The sequence below is a fragment of the Sinocyclocheilus grahami genome, unplaced genomic scaffold (assembly GCF_001515645.1).
Source record: "Sinocyclocheilus grahami isolate Dianchi unplaced genomic scaffold, SAMN03320097.WGS_v1.1 scaffold25.1, whole genome shotgun sequence".
Taxonomy (NCBI): Eukaryota; Metazoa; Chordata; class Actinopteri; order Cypriniformes; family Cyprinidae; genus Sinocyclocheilus; species Sinocyclocheilus grahami.
The window spans coordinates 4,880,629-4,897,785 of record NW_015505204.1 but is presented as its reverse complement, the minus strand read 5'-3'; the positions used below and the strand labels follow the sequence as shown (position 1 = coordinate 4,897,785).

The 17,157-nt window shown below is 36.2% G+C and overlaps 2 protein-coding genes across 3 annotated transcripts in view; one reads left to right on the top strand and one right to left on the bottom strand.

Annotated features, from left to right (window-relative positions):
* Window positions 1-17,157, top strand: part of slc5a10 (solute carrier family 5 member 10) — a 36,232-nt gene that overhangs the window by 2,971 nt on the left and 16,104 nt on the right. The window contains exons 3-9 of the mRNA XM_016249793.1: window positions 878-982; window positions 3,858-3,917; window positions 4,152-4,256; window positions 7,158-7,263; window positions 8,340-8,420; window positions 9,543-9,748; window positions 12,108-12,243. Coding sequence (XP_016105279.1) covers window positions 878-982; window positions 3,858-3,917; window positions 4,152-4,256; window positions 7,158-7,263; window positions 8,340-8,420; window positions 9,543-9,748; window positions 12,108-12,243 — 799 coding nt within the window. The remainder of the gene's footprint in view (window positions 1-877; window positions 983-3,857; window positions 3,918-4,151; window positions 4,257-7,157; window positions 7,264-8,339; window positions 8,421-9,542; window positions 9,749-12,107; window positions 12,244-17,157) is intronic.
* fam83gb (family with sequence similarity 83 member Gb) overlaps window positions 10,917-17,157 on the bottom strand; it is an 8,999-nt gene continuing 2,758 nt past the window's right edge. Inside the window, exons 2-6 of one of the 2 annotated variants that reach the window (XR_001606263.1) lie at window positions 16,048-16,215; window positions 15,816-15,940; window positions 13,671-14,898; window positions 12,214-12,281; window positions 11,893-11,952 (exon numbers count right to left, since the gene is read on the bottom strand). Coding sequence is in view for 1 of the 2 variants with exons in the window: in XM_016249780.1 (XP_016105266.1) it covers window positions 11,473-11,952; window positions 13,671-14,898; window positions 15,816-15,940; window positions 16,048-16,215 (2,001 nt within the window). In the remaining variant the exon portion in view is untranslated. Of the gene's footprint in view, window positions 11,953-12,213; window positions 12,282-13,670; window positions 14,899-15,815; window positions 15,941-16,047; window positions 16,216-17,157 lie in introns of both variants that reach the window. The other variant, XM_016249780.1, reaches the window with a different exon arrangement.

The window sequence follows — 17,157 nt, the reverse complement described above, 5'->3', positions numbered from 1 at the left end:
ATATATAATAAAGCAAATACATTATGCATTTTGAAAATTTTGCACTTATCAAATCAGATCACTAAGCAAATTTGTGACATTTATCAAGTGAACTCTACAAAAGACATCTCAGCTCATGCTGAACAAAATGATTTTGCACAGTTCATGCAGATAGAGAGCTGTTGATTAATGCAACAGACAGACCATATATATATATATATAATAAAGCAAATACATTATGCATTTTGAAAATTTTGCACTTATCAAATCAGATCACTAAGCAAATTTGTGACATTTATCAAGTGAACTCTACAAAAGACATCTCAGCTCATGCTGAACAAAATGATTTTGCACAGTTCATGCAGATAGAGAGCTGTTGATTAATGCAACAGACAGACCAAATAAGATATTAAAATTAGTCTTAATTATTTTGTATGCATATTGTTATGTATAATTCGGAATTAAAAAATATATATGTTCCTTTTTTTAACTAGTGGTTCTCAGACACATATATAGAAAAACATATATTTTAGGTGCTGTACAAGTCATCTTTTTTCTTTTTGTACTGTTTTCACCGTTTGCAATTCCTTTAGTCATGCAGAATGACAAAATAATACATATAGGATTAAAACTCCATGTAGTATCTCAATTAAAATGAGGTCATACAAATGTAGGCCTGTATATAATTATTAGACATATTAGACATGCATAATAATTATACAAGAATGAAAACAATGTTGATAAGTTTAGCATGCATGACACACTGCAGACACTGCCTGATGTGTCATGTCAAGTAGCCTGCAGAAATGAAGTCTGATGCTGACTGCTGTAAATCTAGTTGTTTTATGTAGAGTCCAGTCTTGAGAACTGCACTAACCTGTCACATGAATGGACACAGATTGGTGCATCTCTGTTTGCCAGCAGTGAGGGTTCAGGATTGTTCATCGGTCTGGCTGGGACAGGAGCAGCGGGAGGGATCGCTGTAGCTGGATTTGAGTGGAATGTGAGTGACATAATTTTTAATACCTCTTTTCCAATTTCCTGCTTGCATTTATTTTGAACAAGTGCAAAATATTTATTAGTCACAATTCGTTATTGGGCATTATTTCAAACACTAATAAAACTTATAAAACATGTAAATGCACCTGCATTCGATCAGCACTAGGGGGAGAAAGAGGACCAGCTTCTGTCTTAAAACAGGAATTATGGGTGCTGAATATCCTATTCTTAGTTTTTGTCTAGACTGTTGGTCCTTTCTGTCAGTCCTTTGTCTAGTCTGTCATCTCTCAAATTCTTACAACAAGATAAATGAACCTGAGGAACAAAAGCGCTAGATATAAATAAGACCTCAAATTGTTTTTCAAAGTATGTACTGGCAGATTTTTAATTTTATTTTTTACTTATACTTGTCTAAATATGATAGATTTATATGTAAGTAAACTTAAAAAAAATAACTTTAAAAGTTAAATAATAACAAATAATTCAAGTTTACGATAATTCAAGTTGAAATGACTTCCAATTTGATTATACTTAAAAATTTAAGGCAGCAACTGAACTTTTTAAGTTAAAGTAGGTGGAAATTATTTACTCATATTTATATTCATGATACAGTAGAACAAAAAAGGATTTGCACACTTAAATTTGTCGGTAACTGCGATGCCAGTATTAGACAATAAATATCATACAAATGGCATTTATTTAAGACCCACATTGGTTTCAATGCAATTTGCCAAAAACTGACCCTAGGAAAAACATTTATGTAATAATTCCCATCTATTTTTATGTTCTCCATTATTGTATGTTCGAGACACCAAATTTAAAACAAAAAAAAATAAACGTTTTTTTTCATGATTAATTGTGGTGACTATTTGCACACTGAGGTGCAAACAAGTACAAGAAGTGTTTGGGAAAGTTACTTTTAAAAGTAATGCATTACAATATTGCATTAATCCCTAAAAAAGTAACTAATTACGTTACTTAGTTACTTTTAATGAAAAGTAATGCGTTATATTACTTTTGCGTTACTTTCGCGTTACTTTTTAAATATGAGCAGGGCTTGATTGTTTTTAATATAAGAAGTTCTATTTATAGCAAATATAAAAGCCCTTTCACACCAAAAAGTGTAATGAATAAACCTCAGGCTGAAGCAAAAGTAAATTCACGTCTGTACAGTAGAACGCAGGAGAAGAAACACTCTTCAGCAATAAAAAAACAATGAAGCACAATTGTCAGTTTATCTAAAGTCATTTTTGCTTATTAGTATGGTTGAACTGGATCATCAAAGGTCAGCAGCAAAGACATCAGTTAATAAAATGAGATTAGATACATTTGTGTTATTTAACATATTTAATTATTACATTTAATAAATGTTTTAATTCATTTTGATTAATACTAAATCTGTTTTTGTGAGTGGGATGAGTTAATGCACATTCACATTTAGTCTAGAACTACAGTAACATGTTCACACAGCGCACACAACTCCGCCTCTGTACTCCCGATTTCTCCCAATATGGGGACAGGAGACTTGTCAGTCAATAAATGGGAAAACAAAGTAACTGGCATTACTTTTTTGAAAAAGTAACTCAGATATTTTCTTATAAATTAAAAAAGTAATGCGTTATTTTACTAGTTACTAGAAAAAAGTAATCTGATTACGTAACTCGCGTTACTTGTAATGAGTTACCCCCAACACTGAGTACAAGTATAAAGAAAGATACAACAAATACACTTTACAAGCAAAACATTCAAATCTAATAATATATTATAGTCAGATGTGCCTTAATTTTCTTTTTGCGGCTTCTGTATTCAAAGCAAACATATTATCTCATGCAGATTTGCTTCTTAGGTGAATTGATCTTGTTTAAATGCGCTTCACTGAAAAACAAATAGATTCATATACTTTCTCTCATTACAATATTGCATTACTCCCTAAAAAAGTAACTAATTACGTTACTTAGTTACTTTTAATGAAAAGTAATGCGTTATATTACTTTTGCGTTACTTTCGCGTTACTTTTTAAATATGAGCAGGGCTTGATTGTTTTTAATATAAGAAGTTCTATTTATAGCAAATATAAAAGCCCTTTCACACCAAAAAGTGTAATGAATAAACCTCAGGCTGAAGCAAAAGTAAATTCACGTCTGTACAGTAGAACGCAGGAGAAGAAACACTCTTCAGCAATAAAAAAACAATGAAGCACAATTGTCAGTTTATCTAAAGTCATTTTTGCTTATTAGTATGGTTGAACTGGATCATCAAAGGTCAGCAGCAAAGACATCAGTTAATAAAATGAGATTAGATACATTTGTGTTATTTAACATATTTAATTATTACATTTAATAAATGTTTTAATTCATTTTGATTAATACTAAATCTGTTTTTGTGAGTGGGATGAGTTAATGCACATTCACATTTAGTCTAGAACTACAGTAACATGTTCACACAGCGCACACAACTCCCGATTTCTCCCAATATGGGGACAGGAGACTTGTCAGTCAATAAAAAGGAAAACAAAGTAACTGGCATTACTTTTTTGAAAAAGTAACTCGGATATTTTCTTGTAAATTAAAAAAGCAATGCATTACTTTACTAGTTACTTGACAAAAGTAATCTGATTACGTAACTCGCGTTACTTGTAATGAGTTACCCCCAACACTGAGTACAAGTATAAAGAAAGATACAACAAATACACTTTACAAGCAAAACATTCAAATCTAATAATATATTATAGTCAGATGTGCCTTAATTTTCTTTTTGCGGCTTCTGTATTCAAAGCAAACATATTATCTCATGCAGATTTGCTTCTTAGGTGAATTGATCTTGTTTAAATGCGCTTCACTGAAAAACAAATAGATTCATATACTTTCTCTCTCTCTTAGGCAACTTATGTCCTGTTGGCTCTTGCCTGGATCTTTGTCCCAGTTTATGTGTCTTCTGGGGTGAGTTTTAGACATGCACCAAACCACCGCTTATACTGACGTGCCAAGTGAGCTATTTAGTCTGTGAATTAATAATTGAGAACTTATGTTTAATGCCGCCACATGGACCATAGACTCACAGTCTGTTTATTTCCCACCACATGTGCTACTTTCCCAGATTTGCCTATTAATTTGCTTAGTTCGTGCCATTCCCTCTGCACTTCCTCCCTCTCTCTCGCTCGCTCTCTCTCCCAGATTATCACGATGCCAGAGTATTTGGGTCGGCGGTTTGGAGGAGAGCGAATTCGCATTTACTTGTCAGCTCTCAGTCTGATGCTGTCTGTGTTTACCAAGATCTCAGTGAGCACGAAAACACATACATTCATAATGTTTCATACAATGTTTTTTTGATTTCCATTTCATTCGCATATATTCCCACAAAGCTAAAAGTCAAACATGAATCTACGAAGACTTCTTTTATTGAGACCTGCATTGCTGTGCTGGCATGTTTCTGTACCTAAGGAATTTGAAGTTGTGAAAGAGAATGTAGTTTAGCTGTGTTTCAACATCTGTTTCTCACTGCAGACACACAAAAACACTTACACGCAAATGTAAGATATTTTAAAGAAATTAATACTTTAATTCAGCAAGAACATGTTATGTGATCAAAAGACATTTATAATGTTCTATTTTAAATAAATGCTGTTCTTGTGAACTTTCTATTAACCAAAGAATACACATTTTTTTTTATAATTTTGCTGCTTTTTAAACAGCATAACTGCTTTCAACAATGACAATAAGAAAAAATATTTATTGAGCAGCAAATCAGAAAATATTGCCTCCATGGGAATAAATGACATTTTAAAATATAATGAAATAAAAATGACATTAAATGTATAATAATATTTAATATTTAAATTGTAAAATTACAATTTAAAAAAAAAATTTCAGCCTGTATTTTTCAGCCTCAATGAACATAAGAGACTTATTATATATATATATATATATATATATATATATATATATATATATATATTTGTTATTATTGTCCTCATTTGTTAGTCGCTTTGAATAAAAGCGTCTGCTAAATGACTAAATGTAAATGTAAATGTAAATGTAAATATATATACAGTGTATATATATATAAGGTATTCAAACCCCTTCATTTATTTCACGTTTTGTTGTTGCAGCCTTATGTTAAACTGCTTTAAATTACTTTTTTCCACATCAATCTACACTCCATACATCACAATGGCAAAGCAAAACAGAACTGTCACAACTTTATAAATGTACTTTACAAATACATTGCATAAGTATTAACTCAGTACTTAGCTGAAACAGGTTTACAGCCTCAAGTATTTTGGGGTATGATGCGACAAGCTTTGATCATCATCATTTGGCAATTATCTGCCATTCATCTCCTCGCCTCTTCACCTCTCAAGCTCTGTCATGTTGGATGGGGGAAGACACACATTTTCAGGTTTCTCCAAAAATATTTGATTGGGTTCAAGTCCAGGCTGTGGCTGGGCCACTCAAGGACATTCACACAGTTGTCTATAAGCCACTCTTGCTGTGTGCTTAAGGTCATTGTCCTGTTGGAAGGTGAACCTTCTGTCCAGTCTGAGGTTCTGAATGCTCTGGACTAGGTTTTCATTAAGGCTAACTCAATATTTTGGTGCATTGAGCTTTTCTTCTACTCTGATGAGTCCCTCAGTCCCTGCCGCTGAAAAACAGCCCCACAGCATGAGGCTGCTACCAGCACACTTTACTTTTGGGATGGTACTCTGCAGGTAATGAGCAGTGCCTAGTTTCCTTAAAACATGATGCTTGGAATTGAGGCTCATCAGACCAGAGAATATTGTTTCTCACAGTCTGAATGTTCTTTAGGTGCTTTTTTCAAATTCCAAGTTTGTTTTCATGTGTGTTCACTGAGGAGAGGATTGAGTCTGGCCACACCGGCATAAAGCACAGATCGGTGGAGTGTTGTAGTGATGTTTGTCCTTCTGTACGTTTCTCCTATCTCTACATATGATCATGGAGCTCAACTAGAGTGACCACCAGGTCCTTGGTCACCAGTCTAAACAAAGTCCTTTGCTCAGTTTGGCCCGGAGGCCCGCTCTAGGAAGAGTCCTGTTTGTTCCAAACTTCTGCCATTATGGATAATGGAGGCTACATTCTTCTGTGAACCTTCAATGCAGCAGAATTTTTTTCTGAACTCTTCCCCAGATATGTGGTTTGATGCAATCCGGTCTCTGGGCTCTACAGGCAGTTTGCTTGTTTTTTACCTCAGGGCTTAGTCTTTGCTCTAATATGCATTTTCAGCTGTTAGACCTTTTATTAATACATGTGTGCCTTTCCAAATAATACCCATTCAACTGAATTTGCCATAGGTTAACTTCACTCAAAGTGTGGTAACATTTACAAGCAAAATCAATGCTCCTGATTTCTCAATTTCAACTGTCCCAGATGTGAATACTTATGCAATGGAATCATTCAAGTTTTTTTATCTTTAATAAATTTGCAAAGATGTTAAAAACCTGTTATTTGCTTTGTCATTATGGAGTGTAGATTGATGTGGAAAAAAAGTAATTTAAAGTAGTTTAACATAAGGCTGCAACATAAACTGTGAAAAAGAAGGGGTTTGAATACTTTCGTAAGACACTGTATATATATACTGTATATATATATATATATATATGTGTGTGTGTGTGTGTGTGCGTAGGAGTATATATAATTTCACACAAAAGAAAATAACTGAAAAAAAAAGACTATTTGACAGGTTTTGTACAAGGAAGAACCACTCACATATCTTCTAAAAATATAGAAAGTTAGATTTAACATTTTTCCATAGGGGCAAAAAGATGATAACAAATGAGGTCTTGTTGATATTTCAACTGTTTATCATAGACAGCAAGGAGATAAAATAGAGAGCAAGTTGAGACTTTTGCTTATGTCTCCTACTTCTCAGATTTTCTTAAACGAGACTCACGTCTTAGTTATCTCACGTCTTCTCTAGATTTGACAAAGTCAAGCAAAGTCTAGAATTAAGTCAGACCTCAGATGTTTCTTATCAAATTCTTCCAAGACCAACTGATCTAAATATTGCCAACATTCATTTTAAATATATACTCTTAGTTATTCTGTTCTCCAAGTCATTTTAGGAGAAATGCAAATTGGCAAAAAAAATATGCAGTTTGATAATCAAATGCAGAATAACTGAGAACACAGCAAACTGACCTCAAACTTCTGTATCGTTTACAGACAGATCTGTACTCTGGAGCTTTGTTTGTCCAGGTTTGTTTGGGCTGGAATCTCTACCTGTCCACTGTGCTCATGCTGGTCATCACTGCCCTCTACACTATTGCAGGTTTGTATGTGCACGTATGTATTTTGTATATATACTGTTCAAAAGTTTGGGGTCGGTAAGTTTTATTAATGTTTTTGATGTTTTTATGCTCACCAGTCCTGCATTATTTTAATCACAACAGACTAAACAGTCTTTTTGTGGAATATTATTACAATTTAAAATAACAGTTTTCTATTTTACTATATTTTAAAGTGTACTTTATTCCTCTGATGGCAAAGCTGAATTTTCAACATCATTACTCCAGTGTTCAGTGTCACATGATCCTCCTGCTCCTTCTCATTATTATCAATGTTGACAACAATTGTGCTGCTTAATATTTGTGTGAAAACAGAGACACTTTTTTTCAGGACTCTTGAAAAAGGATTGTTGAATAGTAAGTTCATAAGTATTTGTTTGAAACTGACAGTTGTGAATGTCTTTACTCTCATTTTTGATCAGTTGAATGCATCCTTGATAAATAGAAGTATTATTTTTTTAAATACGGTTTTATTAGTAGTATTTGCAGTAAACAAGCTCTTTTTACAACAAGCAGCAGTGTAGCGTGACAAAGCACAGCTTTTGGTGTCTCACCGTGTTGTGCACACAGATTTACAGCCGAGCAAGCAGATGCAATAATCAATCGTGGTCTTCCTTTTGCACTGTAATGCTGTAAAACTGGATGGGGTGGTGTAGTGGTTAAAGCTCAGGGTTTGAAACAGGAATGTTCCTCGTTGGAGTTGTGGATAGTGTAAATTATAAACTAGAAGAGTCCTCGAGCAAGCTACTTAACCACAGGTTTAAGTAGTACTAGTTGTTGACCAGTTGTTTGGATAAAAGCTGCTACTAAATGATTACTTATTTAAACTTTCTCACCGAAGCCCAATGGTTCAGTATCAGTTAATTTCTGCAGTGGTAATTATGGTCTACATGACTGATTCCAGCATAATTGCATGATTACTTTAATCCGCAGCACTGCTGTCACTGTATTCACTCCTCTGTCTGCAAGTGCTGATTCAGACTTGACCCCGTTGACTCATATCACATTAAACCATCATTAGAGAATTGAGCAATACCCGCTTAGTCCTCTGTTTCACCAGGTGGCTTGGCTGCTGTTATCTACACCGACACTCTTCAGACCTTCATCATGATCATTGGAGCAGTCATCCTCACCATTACAGGTCAGTCAATCTCAGGCCTCTTTTTTTATTCTCCTCTGGCAGTAATCTAATGTCAGCTGTCACTGAGGAAGTAAGTACATCTCAAAAGTGACACTGCTGGAAACAGATGGCAACTATAAGAGAATGTGCTTGGCAGACACATTTTCCAGGTTGTGTGGTTTACATACATTCATTCATTGCATTTCAAGAAATCCTAAATCTTACCTTGACTTACCTGTGGTGGTCTGCCAATATAGGCAAAACGATTATATAGATATTGTAAAACTGCCTATTGATGATAATAATAAAATTAAAAATGAGATAAGGAAATCTGGTTCAATTGCATATCTATTATCTAAACAGATAAATATTGTTCAAATAAATAAACGAATCAATAATGGACTGCAATAAAAAAAAATCTTCCAGATAACCTCAAACACAAAGTAAACACAAAAATTTAAACAAATTGTCTTGCATAAACGCATACAATTTAGAATAGTCACAAAATGTGAATATGCAATGCAAACGAGATTTAATCGAAACAAATGCATTCTATTCACATTAGGGTCTTTTTTGTCTTCTCAAGGAATTCATCATCTGGAATTTGTCTTCAGTAAAAGTGAAAACAGGCAAAAATAACAGCATATTTGGTGTAATGTGGAGCAGATTTCACTGTGGCTGTCACAGAAATAGAAACCAGGCAACAAAGAAAATATCCTGTAACACAACTTTTTCATGACCAGAAAAAATAAAGTCAAATAGAGGTTTTATCGCACCATGTCTGGTAAGGACACATTAAAACCGGCAAAGCTGGTTTGTATGGAGGTGTGGAAATGGGAAAATCCCATGAATGTCTTCAGCAGCTTCGAGAAAGTCATCACTAATGGTTTTTAAGAACCGTAAATTAAATTTAAAAAGTACACAGACACAAGCAAACAAAATATAAACTCAATGTGACAAACACACAAGTCTAAATAAGTTAAAGAAATTTAAATATTTTAATTGGAATCAATTCAAAATTTACATTCCGTTTTGATGCCATGTCATTTTGATGCTATTACAAAGAACAATTAAAGCTAAACTTCTACACATTACCCAAAAAGTAGTAGATTTAGCTGATATGTATTTATGTACGCATTACAGCATTCAATAAGATTGGAGGCTACAGTAACCTGGAGAGCGCGTATTTGAAAGCTGTGCCGTCTAAGATCATCCCAAACACGACATGTCACCTGCCCAGGCCTGATGCCATGCACCTGTTCAGAGACCCTGTGCATGGAGATCTACCCTGGCCAGGCATGACACTGGGATTGACCATTCTTGCAACATGGTACTGGTGCACCGATCAGGTATGCTTCAACACACTTACTCTCAAAAACGGATAACAAGGCTACCCTGTTTTCACAACACAATGTAAAAAAAGCTTTGCATAAAGAGCAGTGTTGCAAATGTATTTTGCATTATGAGTTGCATTCTGCTAGAAGACATTTAACATATCATTTGACACTGCAAAGACTGTTTTGGAGACAGAGGTAAAGAGCTTTTAGTTAAACGATCTACCAAGTCCGAATATCTTTACACAATTAGACCTAATTCAGGGTAGACCCTTGCAATTGAGGTTGTGAGGCTGTGAAGGATTTGCGTCAACTAAAGTCTATATTGAGTCCTGCGTCACTAAAACATCTCCAAATGATTCAAGTATATTCTCACAGAAACTGTGAAAATCATTGTGTGCAGACTAGCATAAAAGAGTGAAAAAATTATAGAAGACTGTATTTGCAATAACTAAAATTGTAACACTTTCCTTCTATAATGTACAGTACAAATCACATCTTAAAAAAAAAAAGTTTTTTTTTTTTTTTTATAAAGCATACATTTTCATATCTCATTAGCAGGCATTAAACAAAACAAAAAATTACCAAAGGAGTACATTATTAAATTCCTGGAAATACTGAGTTGGAGTCCCCTCAAGACCCAATAAATGTGGGATTGGTCTGGGTCTTATTACTTGGGTCTTCCGGTTGGGGGCTCAAAACTTGGTCTGGGTCTTGGCTAAGGGTCTCAGTCATGACCACAGTCAATTCAACACTGCACAAATTGGCTCAGTGCTGCAATAAATTCAGTGTTTTTCTGAGTAAGTTTCAGTTTGTTAAAATAGCCAGGTCTTGGTCTGAGTTTAGGTCCAGGTCTTAAGGGTCTTGGTCTAGATCTTGGGTCTGGTCTTGACTCCAACTCAAAGGCTAGTTCTGAAGGCCGGTTCACACCAACAATGATCGGCACAAAAGTCTGGTCTGACTTTCTCAAAAAACAAACAAACAAAAAAAAACTGCAGATAGGCTGAATCAAAATACAAATTCACTTTCAGTCAGTAGGTGGCGCTTATGGAAAAACTAAACTACCCAGCTTTTTCACGGTTTCCATTCAAAATATTCAGTTTGAGAGTACCACAAAGTACTAATTCAATATAACAGCAGCAGCTTTGGGCATGTGACTAAAAGCACTAATCTTATTAGTTGACCAGTCTTTTTTTTCTGCAATGTGCAGGAAAAGAGATTAGAACGCCTCTCCATAAACAAAGAATCTGTTGCACTGACAGCATGTCAATGTTTGTAGCAGTCTGAAGCGATTCAAATAAAAATGTTCAACCACAACAAACATTCATCTTGGTGTGAACAGGCCTCGAGACGGTCTGATCTCCTCATATAAAACCATGGACAAATGCAGACTTTAAAATTAACTCTGTCAGTTTGTACTGTACCTTAACCTTTTCAGCATTCTTTTCCCACAAGCTGAGACAATAATTAGTCAACAACCGGGGTGAATGTGAAATCGCCATCACCATGGTCACAAATCCACCACCAAATTTTTGCACTAGTCCAGATTACACAATAAAGGCACGTCAATAAAGAGTAAGGCTGCTTGTAACAAGTTTTGCTTGCCACGGTCCAGTTTAAAGATCCAGTTGAAAAGTCTTTATCAGTGGAGACTGATGGCTACATCATTGCACATTAATGCCTTTGTACTCAATACAAAGTTGTTGTTTATTTTCTGAAAGAAAGCCACCATAATTCAGTTAATTTTCATTGTGCCTCTGTGTCAACAATTTATCCCCTAAAGCAAAACCAGACGTGTTCACTGGAACCTTCCCCCTGAGGTGTTTGTAGCTGGCGAGTTTAGATAAAGATAATCCTAATGGCATACGAGTCTCAACCCGTCTACGAGGAGACGGAGACTTTGTTTGAGAAGCCCGATGAGCAGGAGAGAGTGATTGAGAGTGCGTGAGCCGCTGAGCGTGTGTTTTGCCGGTTCGCAGTCCTTCTATCGTATAGGTGAGGCTTTGTCTTCTAGGGGAACGGCCAGAGCGGTTTAGATTTTGCTGGCCTGATCCATTTGAGGGGAGGTCAGCATGCGCCTCCCCCTGCCAGTACCTGTGGCCCCCGATCACATGGCCGCTGCTTTTAGGAGGTCTATGGAAAACTCCAGGTTTAGCAATCACCACTTTGGCCCGGCCATAAGTGTCTCGAACAGTTGACCTGGAAACCATCTTGTAAAGCTGAAAGGGAGGAATATGTATGTGAGAAAGAAAAAGGATAAAACACCTTCAGGCATGATTTCAAATGTTTCAACAAACTAAAAAGTGTTCTAATGAATTTTTCAATATGAACTCAGAAAACAAAAAGTAATGTTGGTTGATCTGTATCTTGGCAGGTAATCGTGCAGAGGTCTCTGTCAGCCAAGAATCTGAGTCACGCCAAAGGGGCGTCAATCTTTGCCAGCTATCTCAAGATGCTTCCCATGATCTTCATCATCCTACCTGGCATGATCAGCAGGGCACTCTACCCAGGTACTACACACACGCTCCAGCTGCTGTATCCGCTAGTGCTGCAAAAATTCATTGCCATGTAATCTTTTGTGCAAGCTTTGTCACATTTTAAAAGCCTGTACCTATAGAAAATGGGGTCATACCAGCTTAAAGTGGTCAAGCTGGTTTTTGGTAAATGGTAGCTGGTTAGTTGCTGGTCCAAAGTGGATTACCAGACCTAATCAAGCTTGACTAAGTTGGACTACACTATTCTACATCAGCAAATACACAAAAAACAGATACAACCTTAAGCAGGGTAGTTTTATACCCAAATAAATATTAATACTACACATCATACTTAACTGAAGCATTTTATTCAAACATTAGATATGATAGAAATAGTATGAAACAAGACTAAACGATGGCATTATAAGTAAAGATTTGTAAGAACAGTCCCACTTTATTAAGTGGCCTTATGTACTTACATTTAAATGAATCATTTGATACAATGCACTTATTTTGTACATACATGCTTTTACATTGTACTTATATTTTAAAAATACCTGCATGTAATTACATCTGTAATTATTTTTATAATTGCACTGTTGACCCATCCCTTACACCCATCTTTAACCCTACCCATACCACCAAACCGGTCCCTAACCTTAAGTGATTTGCTATACAATATGACCACAATAAGTTGATGTAAGTATTTAGTAGTTAAGGCCACCTAATATAAAGTGGGACTGTAAGAACTATGCAATAAAAGTAGGGATGTTAAATATCCAGTATTAAAATTCTGTCCAACTCTGTTTCACTGATAAACAATAATTAACTGATATTAAACAATTTTAGGCAAGTTAGTTCTTAAAGTGTTAAAATGAACTTGCCTAAATTTGTAACATCTTGTAACATTTTGTGATTTGAGCAGAATCTAAATAATTTTGTAACAGGGAAAAAGAGCAAGCACAATTAAATATCCAATAATGGCCAATACATACAATATCCATTACATTTTAAAAAGTATGTAGATACAGTATATTGACTTATAGCTGATATATAAATTATTCCTAAACAAAAGTTTCCTGACACCTCAAATATTTTAGTCCGAGCCACATGTATTACTTTTTCCATTGGGAAATTCCACCAAAATGAGGATCTGACAAACCCTAATAACATGCTATTTTTCAACTCTCATCTGATACGCAGCTTCATTTACATTTTCCCCTTCTCCCACCCACTACCCCCATACATGTGTTTTAGCACTTATACAGGTTCAGGCGTGCTGGAAATGTCAACAGAATCCGGGAACACACACCGGCACGCCCTTGTGCGTTCCATAACACACACGCCTGGCTTCTTTTCATCTACTTGAGACACTCCCAGGTTTATAGACTGGTAGAGTGAAGAGCCAAATCTGAAAAAAAGCACTTTCACATTCAGTCACACTAAATCAAAGTCCAACCTACCTTTGTTTTATCTCTGTTCTGCATGTTCAGTAGATTTTTCTCAGCAGTGTTTTGTTCGACATCATCCGATCGCAAGTCCAGCATGGATTGAGAGAAACGTGCCATCACGTTAAGCGCATCAGGGCTGTGGTCTCCAACACGACCGGAACCCGTTAACCTTCCGTTAGGGAGTTTGTCACTACTGTCAGAGTCAGTATATTCATAGTATTCATCGGATGTTGTGGAATTCTCATCTTTATCCTTTAATGAATGTGCACAGGTGACAGCGGTGCTGTCGGCATCATTGTCGTGAGTGTCCATGTTTGCATCCTTTGTCTGGTTTTCATCCCTTCTGACCAAAGTGACCTCTGCGTCTCCAGAGCCCTCCGGTCTATTAACCACCAACTGAAGGGTGCGTGGCTTGGGCACAGGCATTTCTAAAGTCTGTTTGACTTCTGTTGATTCAGGGTTGGACTGCTGCTCTTGTGGAGGAGGGTTGGGTTTGGGTTCTTCTTTCTGGATCGGAGAGCTTGGCGAATCGGATGTATTGGCTGGTGTATCTTGATTAGCATTGCTAGAATCAGTCTCCGGCTGAGTTTGGGTGCTTAATTGAGCATTTGCATCTACAGTATCTGTTTTAGACAATTGTGTTGTTTTAGGACGAGGACTTGCCTTATCTGGTAGCGGTTCCTCAGGTGGGGCGGTGAAAGGGTCTTTAAAACGTATTGCTTTAGATGTTTCGAACATTTGTGAGCGCATTAAATGCACCGGCGCTGGCCTGCTTGTATCACGGATATTAATAAACCCAATAACATCACTGGGTGGGTCTGGCTCAGGCCAGGTGGGCAAGTAGGGAATGAGATCTGCCTTTAGCAGACCTACAAGTCCTGGGTGCATTTGCGGTGCTTCTATCAATGCCCGTTGAGGCTTGGGAATCAGGACCATAGGATTTTTGGAGTTACTGTTCTTGGCACTAGCCTTGTCTGAAGAGGCTTTGCTTGCTGAATCTATATTAAGTAGTGCATATTTGGGGTTAATTAGTTTTCTTGCAACAGTTACAGGAACAGGGGGAGGAACAGCGATTGGGGCAGGGTCAGGCTCTGGAGGGTCTGCCAATGGGATCTTGGTTAGATTGACTCCACGGGAGTTCAGGTATAGTTCGCGGAACTGCTTGTCAAAAGTTTCAACAGCCTGTCCTGTCAGCACTGTAATGACGTTGCGGTCCAAACGAGAAGCTGTCCATGTAAAACTGAAACATAAAGATGCCGCAAGTCAGAAAAGAGAATAAACAAATAACATGCACAGCACAATCACATAAAATGCCATTTAAACTAGCAAATCAAAATATCTTAAGAGTGTGTTACCACCACTGTTGAGGTGATGGCATGTTTTTCAGTTGTGTGACAATAGCTCACTCACCAGCTTTTTTGTTCTCGTTTTGTCTGTTCACACTTCCCTTTTCTTTTGGTATTCTGGCATTTCATGCCATATGATTGGTTTATTAGGTCTGTCTTGTGATTTGATTATTGTCTGACTAGTCTTTTTTTTATTCAGCTTCTAGTTTGATTGTTTTGATACCATGTTACGTCCTGGTAAATTATTATCTTTTAATTTGCCATTGTGTATTGAATGTTTTCCCATGTTCTCTATTAGATGTTTGGGTGAGATTAGTGATGTTTCTAGTTTAGTTAAGACTTTTTCCTGCTTTGAGTTTATGGTTCTTGAAAGATTCTCTTACCTATGGAAGTTCTAAGCGGCCATGCATTATTTTTTTTCCTTCTTGTTTTCTCGTTATATCGACATAAAAAAAGTTGTTCTCTAAGTTACAAAACTGCGCCAACAGGTGACATTATTGACCTGAATATAACTGATGGGGTGTTGTAGGCTATGTGTTACTATAACAACAGTAGATTAAACAATCATTGTAAAAAATAAAAAATAAACTGTCGTTATAATGAGAAAACAACTCGTTATGTCGATATCACAAAAAAATTAAGTCGTTAAAACGAGAAAAAAAATAATAATATTGCATGGCCGCTTAGAACTTCCGTACTTACCCATACCGAATTGAACTTGCAATTTACAAGGCAGACAGTTTTTACTAACATTTATGAAACACTGTTTCATGTATATGTACAAACACACATTTAAGCGCACAAAACAAACCTGTATGATCCGGACACAGCACGGTCTCCATCCACAAACATGAATTTCTGACTCAACGAGCCATGCACCTTCTGAGCTGAGCATGTAAAGAATGCGGCACCACCAATGCATCGCACCCGAAGATGCTACAAACACAAATTGTTATTCATACACTAACACACACAATCTACATATTTTCTCATTTTAAGAAAAGTCTACAAAACAGACATTAAAGCATGTGTCTTCTACTCACATTGAGGTGTCCTCTGTGCATGTTGGCTCTCTCACACATATGTAGGAAGTGCTGTATAGCTGCAATATCTATAATAATGTATATAGCTACTTTCTTTTTAAATCCAGCCTCTATTAGATCCTTGAAAATGTCAACGTCTGTGAAAACATCCATTACCACAGCAATCATCTGCAAAAACACAAATGGTTTTGTATTATTTATCGGTGTACAAATGATTATACACACAAAGGTCATATTCCAAGGAGTAAGTTCTCTTTATTAAGAAGACAACATGATGACATAAAACATCTCCTACACACCCTTAATCTATTGTACTACACCCATTAAGACCCATATCTCGTTATAAGCTCTCATTGTGTGAAAAGTCTTTAGATAAAGGAATCTCTTTGATTAAGAGTGTGTGTGTATCTTAAAGTGAGAGGGGGAGGAAGGGAATTTCTGCCGGTATGTGTCACGGGCCGAACTGCTGGGTTTAAGCAAGTTCTAACAAGACAAAGGAGTCAGTTGGAAACCAGTAAGATTGTGAAACGTGATGGATATTTGGACATTTAACATGTTTAATTTATTTTCTGCTGAACTCAATTCATTCCTAACAATTCCAGGTTATCGTTTTAAAAATTAATCAGCTTATAGGAGAAGAGTTGTATTGAATAGTGAGTGTTGACATTGATTATTACCATCCAAAAAATTAAAATTATAACTTTATAATGTAAGATGATGTAAAATGTAAGATGAGTATTTAGCATATTAAAGACAAATATTAAAGAGCCAAACAATGATTATTATTTAGCAACTTAAAATAGTTTAAAGGGGTCATATGATGCGATTTCAATTTTTCAGTGTTACAAGCTCTTGGTGCATAAAGAAGCTCTGTAAAGTTGCAAAGACTAAAGTCTCAAATCCAAAGAGATATTCTTTATAAACGTCAGCCACTTTATAAGAGTTAGCCACGCCTACCTAAAACGGCTCGTTCTAACACGCCCCCACATATCTACCTCACTATGTGGGAAGATCTGCATAATGCCACCCAAACGTTCACGCAAAGAAAGAAGGCGTAACTTTTATTCTCGCTGTAGTATTGTTGTTGCCGCTGTCGTGAAGGTGTGTGTA